Source organism: Grampus griseus, assembly GCF_964374135.1.
Source record: "Grampus griseus genome assembly, chromosome: 15".
Lineage (NCBI taxonomy): Eukaryota > Metazoa > Chordata > Mammalia > Artiodactyla > Delphinidae > Grampus > Grampus griseus.
Window position 1 is genome coordinate 63,138,659 of NC_139009.1, and position 19,003 is coordinate 63,157,661.

Below are 19,003 nucleotides of genomic sequence, written 5' to 3' on the forward strand. Positions count from 1 at the left end.
TCATACTTCTGGCAAAGGCAAGATTTGGCCTGGGCCCTGCTTCTAGGTCTCCCAAGGAGACCAACGCCCACCTCTACTACCCTGGGCTAAGCCTCCATAGCTGTGTATCAAAAACTATTCTAGGGAAAGACCCCTGACACAAACCCCAGTGGGGCGGGGATGCTGGTATTCAACCAAGAGTCATTCTAGCAAAGGTTGGGTGAGGTAGGCCTGCTAGAGGCACAAAGACATCTGGACCTGCTTCCCAAGATTCTCTCATAGGAAATGCATCCGGAGCCAGTTTGCAGCAAAAGCTGCCTGAAGCCCAAGCCTGAGAGGCCACTGGGTACAAGGCCCAGAACACAGATTCAAAGCCAAAAGCAGGCAGGCCAGGGAGCAAATGCCCAGGGTGTGGGGCATGGCAGTGACACACACCTCTCCCTGCCCCCCACCTTCATCACCATCCTCTTCCCCCAACCAGGTAGACAGAGGAAGTCAATCAGCCCCCACCCCCACCCCAGCAGCCTGCTGCCACCATCACGCTGGCAACCCAGCAGCAGGACCAGAGCAAGCAAGAGTACCTTTCGGGCAGTCGGTGCCTGTCTCATCATTGCAGAAAACCAAAGAAAGCCAGGATAGGAGAGAAGGAAGGACAGAGGAAGATGGACAAACACAGAGGAAGGACAGACGGAGGGAGGGAGGGGGGGGAAGAGACCGAACAGAGGGAAAGGCGGCGGAGACAGGAGATTAGTGCATCAAATCCCAACAATGCAGCCTCAGCTTCCCAGACCAGCAGCTTCCCAGCTGGCAAATGGCTGCAGCTCAGATGCAGAAGCCCCCACGGTGCGCAGTGGGGACAGCCAGGCTCCGGCAGGCACCGGAGAGGTAGCCGGCCTAGTTCGCCAGCTGAGGCTGATGGCAGCCTCAGTGGCCGCAGCAGCAGCTCCACCTGACGTCATGCACCCACCCTCCTCTGCTCCACTAGGGGTGGAGACACTGCTCCTCAGTCGCCTAGCAACCACCAGGCTCTGATGGCTCCTCCTCCTCCTCATGATTGGACAAAGTCCTCTACTGAACCCGCCCTGCTTCCTCCTCCAAAGAACAGGTTCTGGCTCCTCCCTCTCCTTCCCTCTCCCCCAGCCCCAAGAATCTGCTCCAAGAAATTGGGCTAAGGGCCCTCTCATTTCTGGGATGACCCCTCTGGGACCGGGGTATCACTGCACAGGGACACAGGGACTCACTGCTTCATCAGGCCTCTCTCATACTCACACTCCCCTCTGTCCACAACCCCATCAACTCTACTTCTGTTTCATACACATGGACAATAATACCCTTATGGTGGCTCATCAGGCACATGTACCCACAGCACTCCTGCTGCATCAGCTCAGCAGGGCACACTAAGAAACCTGGGGAACATTCCATCTGGGCTGCAGCAGCTCTAATGACAGTGTTTGGCTCCTCTCTCAACTCTACCCTTGTTGTAGTCAGGTTAAAACCTGTCTCTAAAGGGCTTCCAGAAAGGACTGGGCACCTTGCAGAGACATCTGGGTTCTCTCTTCCACCCTCCTCCTCAAAGTTCCTTCTTTTGTTCTGGTGCTACCTCCCTGTTCCCTGGGTTAAGTGATGTGCTGTGACAGAAGCACTGAAGAGGAAGACCCAGGGGAGGACTTGACTACTTGACTGACATTCTGCATCACGAGCCAAGAAGGTGCTATATCCCAGCACAGGCAGCCTAGGCTAGGCTTTGCCACATTTCTCTAGGCAGCCGCCAAAACCCCAAGACTTGGGCACAGCTCAGGTCCCTTCTCAGGATCAAGTCAGACTGCGGCCAGAACTCCTCCATAGATATCAGACTGCAGGTCCATCCTCTTCTCTATTCAGGGGTCTGGTGTGAGATGGGAACCCCAACCTGGAGCCAATAATCAAGGGAAGAAGCCCAGTGTCTGGAATGGGTCCAGTATCCTTTTGAGAATTATCTTCCTTTTTATATCCCCATTCCCTCCCAAGCCAGGACCCCAAAGCAAGTACCATCATGTTGTCTCTTCCAAGGCAAAACTCCAAAGTGAGGACCCACCACCAACCAGAAGTCAAAAAAAAAGATGTTTTACTCTCCCCTCCACTGCCCCAATCTAGTAGCCCTCCATGCAAGGTCAGAAGGGCCTGAAACAGGCTGGTGACAAGGAAATCACAGAATCATACATACAGCACAGCACATACAGGTCTGACAGGCACATGCAGGTCGGAGACAGCTTGGGCATAGCCCCAAGGCATTGGGCTGGTGTGAGGAAGTGGTCATGGCAGCAACTTAAGACTAGAGGAGTTTCAGGGGTGTGGGAGTTGTGGGAGGTGGGCCTCAGGCACACCACCAGAGGAAGGAAGAGGCAGTGAAAGACTGACAGAGCACAGTGAGGGTGGGCATTCATGGCAGCACCCACCCAGAGACAAGAACAACACAGGCTTTTCAACTCAGGACTGTTCTTCCTGTGCTCTGTTCCCTGACCTCCCACCTTCTTACCTAACCACCTCACTTGGTACTTTCCTCACCTCCAGACCCCCAGTCTCTCCTCCCACTGCCCCCAAGCTGAGGCTAAGTGAGAATCCACTGTAACCCAGTAAATGCTCTATTCCATGCTGCTACTGTTTACAGTCAAATGCTTGGAGTCTCTGACTAGACGTCCTTAGGCGATGGGCAGGAATGTGGGAAGGGGTGAGGATCATCCCTAATGAGTACTACCTGAGCCTGATGTCCTTGCACCCCTCAAAGGAACTCTGAAAGCCAAGGCTGCCATTTCCTCTGGCCATCCCAGCCCCAAGGTCACACACACATGCATGCAGCCCAAGGACATGCAGGACAGCTGGGGAGGGGGCTCATGGCCCTCACCCACCCAGGCACAAATAGTAAACACACCACCTTCTTAGGCTTCAGGCCCCGCTGCATGAGGAGTAGGAAAGGGCAGAGTTAGAGAATAGGCTTAAACATCACACTGTGCTAGCTGGCCAGATATCTTGGGTGTAGGTATTAAGACCAACTCAGGCATAGCCAGGTATGGGGGGAGCCAGGTCACTGTCAAATCCAGGGTAAGTGAGGTGAGGGCTCCCTTAAGGATCAGCTTCCAGGAGGTCCACACCCTGACCCAGAGGAGCTGGAGAGTCTGGAGCCCCACCTCACACATCCTGCACAGAGCAGCGGAGGGAGGCTCCAGCAGGCCCTCTGCATACAGCCTGAAACAGGTGGCAGAGGGTCCACCTCCTCTCCATTCACTTGTGAAAAAGAAAGCACCTTCTTTCTCCAGTTCTTACCTTACCCCTACCCTACACCCATCAGATGCTGGCAGCCTTGGATACCAAAAGGTAGGAAGTTGGCAACAACACTACTGGGGTCAGACCTGTCCTCCCTTTCACCCCCAGCCTCTGTTCCAATTGATCCAGAACTTCTGGGTCTTAATAGCTTTTTCCCTGATACCACCCTTACACCTAAAGCAGCAACTCATACCCAGAAAGCTTCCTTCTCAGAGAGGATGGAGACTGGAGGCTAACTCAATTTACTCATCTATTGCTTCTACCTGCCTGGTATTGAGTCTCCCTCCTCTCTTTCTCCTTTCCCTCTACTACTCCCACCCCCACCCGTAACCACTTACCAGTTTGCTGGTCTTTGCATTTGAGTCAGTTCCCTCTGTAGAATGCAAACAGAAACAAAGTGTGTGTTTGTGTAGAGGGGTAGAGGCAGATAACGTCATGGCAGGTTAGGCAAGATATAACAAGGGAATATGGTGGTGATGGAAACTCTCAGGATCCACTGTGGCCCCGTGTTCTGGGGAGAAGTCCTGGGGACTCCTGGATGTGAGGAGGCAACTTAAGTGGGTGGCTGTTACCTCTTCTGAGGACCTTTGAGGCAGAAGAATCAGGTGTCTCTGGGGAAGTAGTATCTGCTCCATCTTCAAATACCTGGATCTGAGGACACAGAATAGACTCTATATAGCTAGATCAAGGCTGGATGTAATATGGGCCCTTCCCCAGGCCTTAAGCAAACCTGGGGTACAGGGCAGCTTCCTTAAGGATAGCTCTTAATCTTCCCTCCCCCATTACCTCCCACTCTACCAACCAGAGACTTATGCTCATGCCCAGGAAAAGGGAGCACCAACACACCAGCCGCACATGCAACAGAGCATGTACACGTACACACACACACACACACACACACACACAGGAGGTGAGTACCTGGGATTGGCGCACAAAGATGCCATGCCCTTCGTCACAAGTGAAGTACTTCCTGCCTTGGACAGTTCCATCATTCTTGCCTTTTGCTTCATCCAGGATCACACCTACCCATTTGCCAGTGGCAAATAGTGTGGCTCCAACATAGGCCACAGTGCCACGGTAGCCTTTTCCAATCACCTCCACGCGGGAGCCCACTCGCAGAGGCCGGGCACTTGCCTCCGCACTCATTCTGCTGCCGCTGGGAGTCTGAAAGACACATGCAAACATACACAGTTAAAAGCCTCAGGTCAACGGTGTCATCCTAATATATAAGAAAGGCCCCAATCAGGATCCTGGCCTGAAAAGGGATCAAAAGTCACTTCCCTGAACCGCATTCTCAAGGTAAAGTGTCCCCACCACCACCACCAAATTCCCTTTTGAAAATATGTCAGTGCTGTGTTCTAAAACTTCTCAAAACGCCTCTGGAATCTGCCAGAATTTGTAAGAGATTATATTTAAATTTAATAAATCAGAATTCATTGCTAGATCTGTGAATGTCACCCCACATGGCTGCTTTCTCAAGGAGCACTGCCCCCTAGGAGGGGAATGAAGCTCAAACAAATAACTCAGTTTAGACCAGGCTCCCCACAACCCAGGGCCTGACTCAAAAGCCTGAGCTGGGAAGGCAGGTGAGTCAGTGAGCGACCCCACTAACCCTGTTCCCTCCCTACTGCTGCCTGTCCTCCCTGAGGGCACAGAACTGTGCCTCCTTCCAGCCCTTAAGTCACTACCACTCCTTCCTGACCTGACTTCCCCGCCCCCACCAGCACACTCCTAGATGCCTCACCAAGCCCGTCCAACAATTTACTCCCTTCTTCCTGGCCTGAGTCCTGTTCTATCAACTCTCTACCCACAAGTTCTGGAGATCCTTCACTCATGCGATGTCACTATAAAAAGAAAAAGAAAGGCCAGGTAAATCGGGTACCTCAGATCTGTCCTGCATCTGTCCCCCAGACTCTGCCCAGTGGTTCAAATGGATGGCTTATCACCCTATCCATGGTGATAATAGACAAGGCAAGGGAATAGACTAAACATTGTCCTTGGGAAGCTCTCATCTTCTGACATACCCATGATGACAGGACAACATGAAATGAGGTTCCAAATAGGCCCACGGCTTAGAAGAAAATCACACCTAAGCCATTTTTAGCAATAGCAGCTCTATGAACCAGGGGCCTTGCAACAAACAGAGAAGGAAGCATGAAGAAGTGACAGCATGGCCTTGAAGACTCCACAGGGCCCCCTTCTGATGCCCCCTCTTGGCTTCATAAGAGAGCTCTGCCAGAGCCAGTGACTCCCTAACTCTCTTCCCCAAAGAGCTCATCCAAGAAGGTGAGGATACCGTTCCCTGGGGCTCCGAGAGGCCAAATCATACCTGGGACAGCCGAGTGGCTCTCACGGACCTGACAATAAAAGGAACTGACAGTAACATCAGGGCTGGCCCCAAACTCAGAGACGCTCTCCAACCTCCTAACCCTAATAAGCCTCTCAGAATCAGGCGGACACAAGAGTGGCTACAGATTCAATCTCAGTCAGAAGAGCAAGAAAGCGAGTGACAAACAACAAAGCAGCTCTAAAGAAAGACTTCACTGAAAGACCATTCCAACCCACCAACCCCATTTGTAATCCCCAAGATAGTCTGGCCCCCTCAGGAACCTCTGGCCTGAGGTCCACTTGGAGTCAAAGGTCAGGCCTCACCAGTACCCAGAGAGGGCCCAACTCTGGGAAGGGAAGCCTGTGCAGTCCCACACGGTCAGGGCCGCGAGTGGCCCCAGCCTAGCTACCGCCTGTCTCCCCACCCCCCACAGCAATGTCCACAGCCACCCAAGGCCTTCTCCAGAAGCCCTCCCGTGGCCATCCCAGATCAGGACCACTTACCCGACTGTACACGTGCCTCTTGCTCTGGGCCATGTTGCTCACCCGGCCTCTACCCCCTCCCCCAGCTGGCCAAAGACAGAAAGAAAAGGCAGAAACCTAGGCAGGAGGGTCAGGGCTCCAGGCCCTCATGGACAAACACAGAAGCCAGCCAGCCTGGCCCTCCCTAGTCCATGGACCTCCCTGGGTGGCCTACTGGGGTAGGGGTAGGGACAGAGATGGGGGCTGAGGAGCAAGTCCCCTCTGCTGCTGGAGGATTCCTGAACCCAGAGACACCGAATCCTGCTTGCCAGCTGATGAGTCTCACTCTGCGCTAGTGCTGCTCTAGACTTGTCAGGAATCGAGCTAGCCTCTGGGTCCTAGTGCCCCCTTGCTTCACATGGGCCAGTCAAGAGGGACAGAGTATAAGGGACTAGGCCCACGCCAAAGACCCTCAACACTCACCTCTAAGTACACTGTCCTACGGCTGGGAGCACAGCCCTGCTGATCCTCCTAATCTGCACCCCCTCACCGTCACTGCCACCCTTCCCACCCCCAGGATGTGAGGCCTCAGCAGACCCACAAGCATCAAGTGACACATTCACACAGCCAAAATTAGGGTCTCTCGCCCCCCTTTCTGGTGCTCTTCCTCCTCCCTCCCCTTTCTAAACTCTGGAGTCACGTCCAAACCCACGTGATTAGGGTCTGAATTTCAATCTCACCCTGGGCCGGAGCAGCCAGGCCCCCTGCCCAATACACAGCAAAGGAAGGGCAGCAATGGAGGCAACTTCACACACACACACACACACACACACACACACACACACAAAGCAAAGCAAAGCAAAACAAGTCAAGTACCCCAGCTCCCTCAACACTGGCAAAGGTTGCCACGGTCATTCTTCCTCCCTTCTAGTCGTTATAAAGGGCCAGGCTCTGAACCCTAAGAGTATCAGGTTCAAACAGATAGTAAGGGTGGTGGTCAGAAACAGAGAGTCCCACTTGCCCCCTACAAGTGGGGGCAGTGCCCAGTCCACCTCAGCCACCTGTCCCCTGTACTCTTGGCCTTGCCTCCTAGGCATCTCCTTAAGAGAAACAATGAGATGGTTTGTTTTCTATTTTTCACAAAATTTCTTTAATAACCATATTACTTTTATAATTTAAAACGTTTAATAAGATTATACATTCTAGTGAGAGGTCTCAAGACGGCTATGTAACCACTTCATTCATTTATCCATCTAATGGGCTAGAAACCAACAGTCCCCGCCCCTAAGTAGCTAACAAGGTTGCCCTGGGGTCTGATCTATGGCTCTACCAGCTACAGTGTGGATGTAGATTCCCTGGGCCGAGGGATACCTGTCTTGTCGGCACTGGGCTTCACTGGCTGAACAGGGTCTTCCTCCATTCCACCCTCTTTCTAAGGCAGGCCAGATAGCCTAATAGGAGAATGATAGCCAACAGCCAGATATATGGCCCCCAAACATCTCTCCACATCTCCAATCCTGGCCAGACCCCCTAGGAAACCATTTCTCTCCTCCTCTGCAAAATCTCCATGTTGCCCCCTCCTTTCCCTATTCACCATTACACAGGTGGGCAGGGCCATGCAGCTCCTTGCAGCCTGGACTTCTGCATGTTCAGAACACTTTACAGTCTACAGAACACCTTAAAAAACAATTGTATAGTACCATGGTTAAGAATACCGGTTCTAGACTCAGGCTGCTTACATTCAATCCCTGGCTTCACCACTTGGTAGCTACGTAAACTTGGTCCCGTTACTTAACATCTCTGTGCCTCAACTTCCTCATCTATCAATTGGGAACAAAGAACATCTCTGAGAGCTGTTGTGAGGATTAGCTGAGATAATCCATGTAAAACACTTAGGACATTGCCTGGTATTTAGTAAGCACTCAACAAAGGTAGCTAATAACTTAGTTATCATAATATTTGGACATCAAAATAACCCCATAAGAGGCAAGCCAGGAACAATGCTGACAAGAAAACAGGGCTTAGAGAACTGAGCAACTTCCCTGAAGTCACACAGAAGACAAGGAGTGGAGCCATAACTGGAACCAAAGCCTGAACCAGAACCCTCTGCACTTTTTACTCTCCTCATTGATACCACACATATTTCTAGGCTTCCAAAGCTGTGCTCTTCCTCTGGACCACACTACCTTCAAAGATTCAAAAGAGCGCACATCCAAGAACATCACAGCTCACTAGCCACACAAGTGTATATAGTCACCTAACTTCTTAGATGCTGTTTCTTCTATAAAATGGGACTATCACCTGCCATATCTACATTACTGCTCAAATAAGATAAAGCACATAAAAGTGCTCTGTAAAAAAATGCAGAAGCTGTATAGGTATTAAAATCAAATGTCTAGATGATAAATATTATAAGGAATTACAGAGAGGAAAAAGGTAAGCTAAAAAGAAAAGGGATACTTGATTATCCCTTGAATCATGAGGTTTTTGTTTAGATATGTGGAGAGGAAAAGCCTGCAAACATTGTAATCTGTGAGTACAGTATGAGTAGACACAGAAATAATTTTGCTTGACTGGGGAAAGTTAAAGATGACTAGCTTGGCTGAATCAGTGAATTCTGATGAGTTCTCCTATCAAACTATAAGCCTTTTACAGCAGACTCCTCAATTTTTCCTCTTTATGATCCCATCACTCTTAGCTCATGAAGTCAAATATTTATTGAATGAATTAACACTGATATTGAGATGTATTAGAAAGTAAATATGGATAGTCAGGGAATTTAACATCACGTAGAGATAGATGAATTGGATCCGATAACAACAGGAAGCCAGTCTCTTCCTGAGCAGGAGACTGGCATAATGAAAACTATTTTAGGAAGATCAGACAGGTGGCAGAGAGCAGAATGGAGTGGAGGCAAGAGCAACTTGATAAAGACAGGGAAAACAGCAAGGAGGCTATGGCAGTAATGAGCAAGGGGTGAGGAGGTCTGAGCCAGGCTCATGAGAGAAAAAGAGAGGGAAGAGGAAATGGACCGATTCAGAGACAGTACAAAAAAGCCCCGAGAAGGCCCTATGATAGATCAGACATGGGGAAAGAAGCAGCAGGCCTGTATGGGCTGTGGAGATGGACAGACCTGGGTACAGCTTTGGTTCTCTTATTTCCTCATGTGTATGACTCTGGGTAAGATATTTTCAGAGCCCTGGTTACCTCAACTGAAAAAAGGGGGAAATAATACCTACCTCACAGGGATGTTGTGAGGATTAAATAAGACTGAAGTAGAGCATTTAGTACAGTGCTGAGCACAGAATGCGTGTTCAACAAATTGTAGATATTGTCTTCATCATTACCGAGAGGGTACATCAATGACAACTGCACACGGTAGGAACTCAAACCTTGCATGAATAAATGGATGGATGAATGAATGCATGGATAAGTAAAGGAATGAATAAACTTGGGAGTTTTCAAGCAGGAATAATGGGAGAGTGATGATTGATAACAATAGAATTGGGACAGGAAACTGAACATGTTAAGAGAGAGAAAATAAGTCATAGGGCCTTCTCAGAGGCAAATTTAACTGTGACCACTAACACGTGTATTTCACGATCTCCTTCCAAAACGAACCTGTGATGCAGACAACACGGATTCCACTATTTCCATTCTACAGGTGACAGAATTGAGTCTCAGAAGTCAAACAACTCACCTAAGTCTCATAGCCAGCAGGGCACATGTGAGTAGGAAGGGGGGCACATTTGACTAGCTGTACAGGTAGGTGATCCTTCAACAGCACCATTGGGCCCCACCCCATGTCACACAGGACAACTCCGAGTTACATGCTACCTCAGCCAGAAGACAGATACTCCCTGGATTTCTAATCCATTTTCCTCCCCAATGATATTAAATACTAATAAAAACTCTAGGAAAATGGAAATAGAGGAGGGAAAGAAATCTGTTTCTGATAGATTACCAGTGGTCTTGGAGAACATTTCAGAAATGACAGGAAAAGAAGTGGATTATTAGGAATTAAGGAGGAACCAGTAAGGAGGAAAAGCCTCTTTGGCACCCAGCCTGCACCATTTCTACCTTGCTTTTACTGGTACCCCAGCATCCTTTATGCCCCTGACCTCCTCTTGTCTCACCTTACCAAACCTTGATCCTCGGCTAACCCAACTGTTTGCTTTCTCTGATCCCACCTGTAGAGGTCTGAAATCCAGGCAGTCTGACAGCAGGGTCCACACACTTGAACTGAACTGCATTAGGCACGGGGTATTTTGATTTGGTTGCAAAGAGATAAAATGAAACATAAAGGTAATCAGAAGATACAGATTTTCTTATAACTAGGGTGAAGTTGTACATCTCTAAAAGCACTAGTAGGAGTGGGATATGTGTGGATATAAGTCCCTCAGGAGTCAGGAAAGGAGAGGGGAATAGAAGCTCAGGTACTGGAAGCTTGGAAGGCCAGATTCCAGATATGCACAGGAACCCCGAAAGAAGATAAACAGAGCTTTTTATTCCTAGGTCCTACTCCAGTATCTGCCTTGCAGATCTCACACAGATAGGACCTAGACCCTAAATAGACTTTTTTTTTACCTCTCCAGCTCTTCATTATCCCCAGAAATTTCTGTAGCCCACTCTCAAACTGAATACAGGTCTACCCCCTCCCAGGATATCCTCCTCCCCTAGGAATACCCAGTGACTACCAGGCCCACCTCCAAAGGGCCCAGACCTCCAAGAGCCAGGAAGGAAAGCTACACAATATGCCTCACTTATCCTCAATGAAGGCACTTCTGCAGGAAGGCAACAAGCACTTGAGTGCAGCCTGGTACTCAAGAATTGCAAGCCGGGACTTCCCTGGTGGCGCAGTGGTTAAGAATCCACCTGCCAACGCAGGGGACACGGGTTTGATCCCTGGTCTGGGAAGATCCCACATGCTGTGGAGCAACTAAGCCCATTGCCACAATGACTGAAGCCTGCACGCCTAGAGCCTGTGCTCCTCAGCAAGAGAAGCCACCGCAATGAGAAGCCCGCACAACGGAACAGGAGCCCCCACTCGCTGCAACTAGAGAAAGCCCACGGGCAGCAACAAAGACCCAAAGCAGCCAATAAATAAATAAATAAATAAATGTTCTTTGAAAAGAAAAAGAACTGCAACCCTCCCAGAGCTAGCAGCAGTCCTACTTAATAGCCTACTCGAAGTTCCTGCTGCTTTCTCCCCATGATCAACCAGCAAGTCCCTGGCACTAGGACCCTGCAGACAGGGAACCCTGAGCCTGCGCTCTAAAGAGAGAGATGCACCATTTCACAACTTCAGCAAAAGCCAAAGCAGCCAACAAAGCCACAGCCACCTCTGCTGTGCTGGGCTCTGCCATTTGGGCAGCTCACCGGCCACTCCCCAGAAGCAGAGCATTCTGTCCTTTCTCTTTTTAAATCCACGTCATCATCTGATCATAATGGGAATCAATCTCAAGTCACCACGCAAAGGCGTATCCATGGCAACATCAAGAGGAAGGACACAGAAATGATGCTCCAGTGGCTGCAGCAGGAAAAGGTAAGTCCATTTCTCTTCCACCCATGCCATCTCATCATTCTCCCCTTTCACTCAAGTCAGGTGTGCACCTTACCTACAAATTCTATCTATCCCACCAATGGGGAAAACAAAGGTGAGTGTTAATAATCTATGCTATTATGTAAGGTCATAGGTCTGCCTAGTCCCATAACTGGCAGCAAAAATTCTTTTTCTGGCTGACTGAGACAAGATCTCTTTTCTTATTCACCATCTCAATTGACATGGTCTCAGCCTGCAGTACCTAACAAATCATCATCAGTCACTTGTCTTTCTAGTCAGGTTGCTGGGAAATCACACAAGGATTTCAGAATTCTGTATGTAGTTGTAAAAATACAGCAGCAACACTGACTCTACCACCCTGCTCACCCAAGCCACTACCATACCCACAGACTGGCCCTCCTTAGCAGCCCTAAACTCCAGCCCCTCAAGGACCAGAAACTGGGAGTTGGGATGAAATTTCTGCCTTTCTCTGATGCCTCAAGGAAGGAATGCCATTTCTGCAGAGGTAAGAGAGTCATCAGACATAAGTTCTACTAAGTGTAAGTAACACTCCATGCCTCAATTTCTCCTTCTGTAAAACATAAATACTAACAATACCTTTCTAACAGAGTTGTTGTCAGAATCACGTGAGAATGCCTGAAAAGCACTAAGAAGAGTGTCTGGTATGAAGCACTCAATAAAAGTCAGCCATAATTATTATGAAGAAGAGGAAAGAGAGGCCTACAGTGCAGGATTCAAGTTCGGAGGGTACTCAATGTTCTTGAAGCATATCTCAACTCTGCTCTCTTTCCCTTTCCTCTCTGGACAGTTTCAAGTTTCCCTTACCACTATCAAGTCCCTGTTCCTACCCGAGCCCACACCAGGACCCCCACCCCTCAGCAGATAACCTTGCTGAGAAAGGAAATTGAACCTATTAGATAAGAATTCCTTTGCAAATTTAGGTGTATCCATCATTGCCTCTTTCTTCCTACATTCTTTTCCTTTCTTCTGTCATTCCTCTTCAAAAGAAATGATGTCTCCTTTTCAGAGACAACCCTCCACCCTCCTCTGCAATCTTCATTTCCTTTGTGCCTTCAAATGCAACCTCTCTATACTGGCTCCTACACATCATCGGATAACCCATGCTCAAGACTTCTATTCTAGGAAAATCTGTCTCTAGTCTCTGCTACTCCTCCACAAGCTGCCACCATCTTCCTTCCTTCCTTCCTTCCCAAACTACTCAAAGTGAGTACATCCTCCCTATCCTCACTTTGCATCCACTCTTCAATCCACCTGGCTCCCATCCAGCTGCTCACACTAAAAAAATAAAAGAGCCCTGGTGACCACAATCTCCTAACTGCCCAATCTCAAAGTACATTTTCCAAGCTCATCCTACTTGACCTCGCTGTAGCAACAGAGGCTGCTGATTCTCTTCCTGCAACTTTTTCCTCTGTAGCTCCCTGGACAACATTCTCTCTCACCTTGCCCACCAATCCCTGTCGTCTCCTCTGTTATCTTCAGTCTTCTATAAGCATGGCTAGGCTCATCCATTCCAACTGCATCAACTACCACTTACATCTACCACCCCTAGACACACACTCTCTTCTGAACTCCAGACCCACATTTCCACCTATCTAAGCGCCACAGACGCCCAAATTCAACACGACCCAAAACACACGGAAGCTTCCCCCAGCAAATGTTCCTCGTCTATACTCCCCCTTTACTACTGGTACCACCATCAATCCAAAATAGAAAACTGAGTCATCCTCAACAACTCCCTCTCTCTTGTTCTCAACAGCCAATTAATTAGTCATTACGTCAGGTGAACTCTGTCTCAACAACGTCCAATATATCCCCTCCTTCCCATCCCCACTAATACTTAATTCAGCTTGAAGCCAAGCCCAGGTTACTACAAGAGTCTCCTGATGTCCTGGATCCAGATTCTCCCCTTTCAGTCTATTTCCACAATTAGCTTTCCAAAATATAACCACATCACCTCCCTGCCTAAAAACCTCCAATGGCTTTCCTCCCACAAAATTGAACCTTAGAACAAAACTACAGGCCATTAAAAACCTGGCCTCATTATGAATCTAATCTCATCAATCACCTCTCCTTTGATCCCAAAGTTCTCTTAGATTCCAGCCACTTGGATCTATCTATCTTATGCCTCTGCAAATGTTGCAAACGTCACCAAGTCTCTCTCTTCATCTTCAAGACTCAACTTACTTATCACCTCTTTCCTGAATATTCCCCTGATGTCTCCATGTGGAGCTAGTCATTCCCTCCTCTGCCCAACACTTTGGAAATATTTCTATTACAAGATCCCATTTTACTTACAATATCGTCTCCCTTATCCCATCGTGAATTCCTCCAGGGCACAGAATTTTTATTCATCTCAGTATCCTAAGCACTGAACACAGAAGACACTCAATGTTGAATAGAAGCCTATACCAACACCAGGCTCTAGGGATATAAATTGGTTCTGACAGGTTTCCCAGAGACACCATGGGGGAAGTACAACAGTCAGGCGCACATACACCCCAAGAGATGTAGCTCTTTACTCACCAGATAGGAGCCTAAGAAACTAAAAGTGCAGGGACAGCTCCAGGTCCTATGGAATTTGGTAGTGACAAAAAATCACAACCTCATATGCTTCCAGGGTAAAAGGATGAGAGAGAGAGAGAGAGAGAGAGAGAGAGAGAGAGAAGAGAGGCAGGGTGGGGGGGACACCTCTAGGCTCTAGGGGAAGTGCAGATCTTTTGGGAAAATAGCTTTAGCATGGCTTCAGAGTGGCAAGGGTCCAGTCTCTGCTTCAGTGAAACCCTCAGTGGATATGTGGGAGCTTGGGGAGGTCAGACTGGATAGCCAATTTGTCCATCAGCCAAGTATAACTAATATTAGCTGGAACTTCAAAACAAAAATTATATAAAACAAAATTCAGAGACTCCAGGATGGCAAGGACCCTAAGATAGATTTGAATCAGTCAATTGCTCAGCATTTACCTTCTCAGAGGACACTGAGGATCCAGTTCTCAATTCCCTTGGTATGGGACAGCTAACCCAAGGCCCACACACCACCCAGTACCAATAGACAGGCTAAACAACCTAGGAATCCTCTACCACAATCCCTCCCGACCTATAACTCCAAACAGCCACTAACAATGATAGATCCGAGCAAGTACAACCTATGGCAGTTGTCGATCATGTATTATGATTTTCCCAACTATTTTGACTCCTCCCTAACAACTTCTTTTCCTTTGTAACCTCATGTGCATTCAGGCCCAACTTATCAATTCTTCCTCAGTATTGCCTCCTGCATTCTTCCTTTCTCTTTCATTACCACTGTCATCACTTTGGTCTGCCATGTAACAGCTTTGAGAATTAAGGCAAATCATTTACTCTCTTTGGTGCCTCATCTATAAAACTGGGTAACAGCTGCTCTGCCTATCTCACAGGAAAGGTTGTCTGTAAAAGGTTCTGTAATCTGTAAAATGTTATACATAAATAGAAGGCATTACTATTATCAACCTAAGCCCTCTTTACTGATATGTGAAGCATATCTGGCTCCCTGCCTCTCTCCTTCTCCATTTCCAACCACATTATACACCACAGTAAGACAACTACACACTCTAAAACATTGCTTTGCCCAAAATCTTTCACTGACACACCATTTCTTACTTGAATCAAAAAATTCTGGATCTGACGTACGCAGTGTCATCTCTGGACCACTGTCAGCTGCTTAGGATGCTCTCCCTAGTTTTGCAAGCCCCACCCATCCTTCAAAGTCCAGCTACAGCCCCACTACACTCCACACAGAAGGACTAAATTTATGAGACAGAAATTTGAAACAATGTCATGGAAGAATAAAGGATAATTCAGTTTGGGGAAAACTTGGTAGAAACACTGTCATCTCACACTTCAAGAGTCTTTTTTTTTTTTTTTTCTTCCACCATGCCACGCAGCTTGTGGGATCTTAGTTCCCTGACCCGGGATTGAACCCAGGGCCTGGCAGTGAAAGCACCAAGTCCTAACCACTGGACTGCCAGGGAATTTCCAAGAGTCATCTTTTAAGGAGGGATTATACTTTTTTTTCTGTTTGATTCTAAGAGATAACCTAGGACCAACAGGATGGAAGTTATAGAGATGTATTTTAGCAATATGAAAAACTTCCTTATTGAGCTATCCCACGATGAAATGGGATGCCTTACATGCAGTAAATTCCCCATTACTAGAAATGTTCAAGCCCAAACTGGCCACAGGGCAAGGATATTTTAGATGTAATTCAATTATCACAAGGGTAACTGGACTAGAATCACAACATTTTAGGTCTGAAGGAAACCTGAGAGATCTTCTAGTCCAGTCTCCTATTTTATAGGTCTGGACAGGGGAAGTGATCATTCAAGGCAGCACAGCTTGCTCTGGAGAGCAGGGAACAGAACACGGTCTCTTTCAATCCAGTGAAAACCCTTTTGCTACTCGAAGTGTGTGTGGTCCATGGACTGGCAGCATCAGCATCACCCGGGAACTTGTTAAAAATACAGAACTAACCAAAATCTGTACTTGGACAGATTTTGTGTATGCAGCATTAAAGTTCAAAAAGCACTGAGCTACACTGCCCCTTCCAAACCTTGAGTTTCTAATTCTGGAACTCCATTTCCCAAACTGTTTCATATGTTAAACAGAGGTAACACCCAAGAAAAACAGTATTTTCCGTTCAAATCTGGGGAACTCTCCATACTATAGTTCCAGTAGGAAATTCGTGATAAAAATATCAGTAGCATACTGAAAGTTCCAAAATATTCTGTAGTAGAGAAAACTTTAACCATGAAGTTTCTGAACATATTGGAGCACCAAATGTCTTTGAAAAAAAAGTTATCCTTAACTACTATCGCTAACATCCCCGGGCCTTGGGCTTCGCCCATACATTAGCTAAAGAACTTCAATCTCCACCTCATATCTCCTTGACTCTCAGTACATTAAGCATACTGGATTAGTAAGTGGTCAAGACGGGCTTGCTGCTCTCCACACTGTAATAAGTAAGGGTAAGTTTCTAAATCACCGCCTCTTTTTTTTTTTTTCTTTTTTTCACCGCCTCTTAAAAATACCGGAGTTCGTCACCTGTGTGATTTAGCTGTGGGGATGCGCTAAGATGACTGCTCAAGGGTGAGCCTGCCAGTTAAGGCGGACGCCAGGAATTGGAGACTGACACACCAAACGCATATCCAGGCCCCCCACCTTGAGTCCGCTTTGTTTTTTGTTTGTTTGCTTGTTTTTCTGTTTGACACAACTTCTAACTGTGTGCCCCACAGGAAACCTGTAGCTTGGAGTGGGTTCAGGGGTGCCTTGGATGCTCCCAGGAAAGGAGGGGAACCCTTGCAGTTCCGGAGGAATTCGGAGACGCAATCACTCGACCCCGGGAGCACACCACACCGGCAGGCTGAAGAGCTCAGGTGGGTCGGACCAGCCCAGACGCAGGGGGGCGCCCACCCCCGCCGCGGCCCACCCCTGCCGACCCCCGCCCCGCACACCTGGCTCCCGGCCGCGCCCTAGGCGAGCGCCGAGTCCCCAGAGCACAGCCAGGAGCCTCGCGAACACGGTGGGGGAGGAGGCAGTTTCCAGGGTCGCCGCCTCCGTACCTGTCCTGTCAGGGGCTCCGCGCCCGGCTCCGGGCCCCACCGAAGACCGACGCCCAAGCCCTAGCGGGGGCCCGCCCCGCCCTCATGGGCTGCCCGCCGTGCCGCCCGACCCCTGTAGGCCCGTCCCAGGCCCTCTAGCCGCTGAGGCCCCGAGGCGCTCTGGGTCGGGGGAACACGCTACTCTTCCCCGAAGACCAGCCCGGGTTAAATACTGCGCGCTGAGCGCGGCCGAGAAGACTTCGATCAGGCACAAAGCTGGACACCTGGAGCGAAATAAGCGCGTGCGCACTGTACACGGGAAGCCGATTAGGACCACAGGAGAGAGGCGAGCGGTGGCCAGCGACCTCTGCAGGCAGAGGGTAGACAGCCCAGAGAGGAGCCTGAGGATTCCTTTGCGTTAAGCAAAGGGCTCCCCCAGAGGGTGGCTACGCTTCTGAGTGCTAAGCTGTTAATTAAAACAATACTAGTAAACCATCCTTCGTCAGGTAGCTTAAGGAAAAAAATTAAAATTTGCTGCTATTCAGTATTATCCATCATATGGGGATTCAGGCATTCTCATTCCCTTATGCAAATTTACGTAATGGACTTTGGCATTTTTTAATTTAAAAAAAAGAAAACATGGGTGGCAGAAGTGGCAGCGGCTGAAGTAGGAGATAGATGGGCCCCTGGGCTGGATAGCTGGTGCTTATCAAATGGAGCAAAACTGAAGTTTATCCTCAGCCAGACAAGAATGCAAGGCCCATTTCCCTTCCTTCATTGATGTGGAGGGAATGAACTAGCAGTGGGGTATTTGTTGCAGTAAAAATAGAAATGAGACTTTTCTTTTTGGATAAACAAGGAAAATAAGTAAACAATGAACAGGTTGGGGAAACAGCATAACCAGGCCTGAAAGTGTTAAGCAATCTTGGTTATTCTTTAGCTGTTACTACTCATAAACACGTGTAGCTAGACTTGTCCTTAGCAAAGCCAATTACTCTCTGACCCCCATATGAATTACCCTTTGCACCTGGCATTTCTTCTCCTACACACCCTTGCAGCACTCTTCATTTCCGAAAGAAGGTCACAGCTGATAACTTCAGGGACACCAGATCCGGTTGCTCAGCTGCCTGATGCCAGCTTTGGCCATAAATTTGCAGAAGAAAAGAAATGCAAGACCTTAATTACTTTGAGCCTTATCACCTACCCCAGACCACGAGCCCCAAGCTATAAAAACCTTTCCCAGTGGCGGGGCCGGGGCACAGTTCTTGAGACTCTAGCCTGCTGTGTTCCCCCTTTTGCCTAGCAAAGAATAAAGCTACTTTTTCTCCTTCAAAACTCCGTCTCCGTATTTCTTTTCGGCATTGGTGCACAGAAAGCCAAGATTTTGGCATCACTGCCAGGCAACCCAGCTTCGTGAAGATTCGCGGCATGCTGTGGCCCGCAGGCACCCAGCACGCGCCCGCTCCGCCGCCATGGTGTCCAAGAGGAAGGTCAGCTCTGCCGAGTGGCGGAGAAGGCGGAGCCCAAGAGGAGACCAGCGATGCTGTTGGCTAAAACAGCTTCTGCAAAAGTGGAAATGAAGCCAAAAAGGTGGAAGGAAAGGATAAATCTTCAGGCAAAAATGTGCAAACAAAGGGGAAAAGGGAGCAAAGGGAAAACAGGCTGAAGTGGCTCACCAAGAGACTAAAGAAGACTTACCTGCAGAAAATGGAGAAAATAAAAATGAGGAGAGGCCAGCCTCTGATGAAGCAGGAAAGAAAGAAGCCAGGTCTGATTAA

The 19,003-nt window shown here is 48.5% G+C and overlaps 1 protein-coding gene and 1 pseudogene across 4 annotated transcripts in view; one reads left to right on the plus strand and one right to left on the minus strand.

Moving 5' to 3' along the window:
• The window catches only part of DCTN1 (dynactin subunit 1), a 30,275-nt gene extending 12,897 nt beyond the window's left edge, over positions 1-17,378 (minus strand). For all 3 annotated transcript variants that reach the window (XM_082672378.1, XM_082672376.1, XM_082672377.1), the window contains exons 1-4: positions 17,247-17,378; positions 4,198-4,443; positions 3,852-3,930; positions 3,618-3,652 (exon numbers count right to left, since the gene is read on the minus strand). In XM_082672378.1, the coding sequence (XP_082528504.1) occupies positions 3,618-3,652; positions 3,852-3,930; positions 4,198-4,425 (342 nt within the window). In that variant the 5' untranslated portion in view covers positions 4,426-4,443; positions 17,247-17,378. The remainder of the gene's footprint in view (positions 1-3,617; positions 3,653-3,851; positions 3,931-4,197; positions 4,444-17,246) is intronic.
• A 1,319-nt stretch (positions 17,379-18,697) lies between these two features.
• On the plus strand, positions 18,698-19,003 carry LOC309834127 (non-histone chromosomal protein HMG-14-like; annotated as a pseudogene). The gene has a single exon. The product of its transcript is annotated as a non-histone chromosomal protein HMG-14-like (transcript).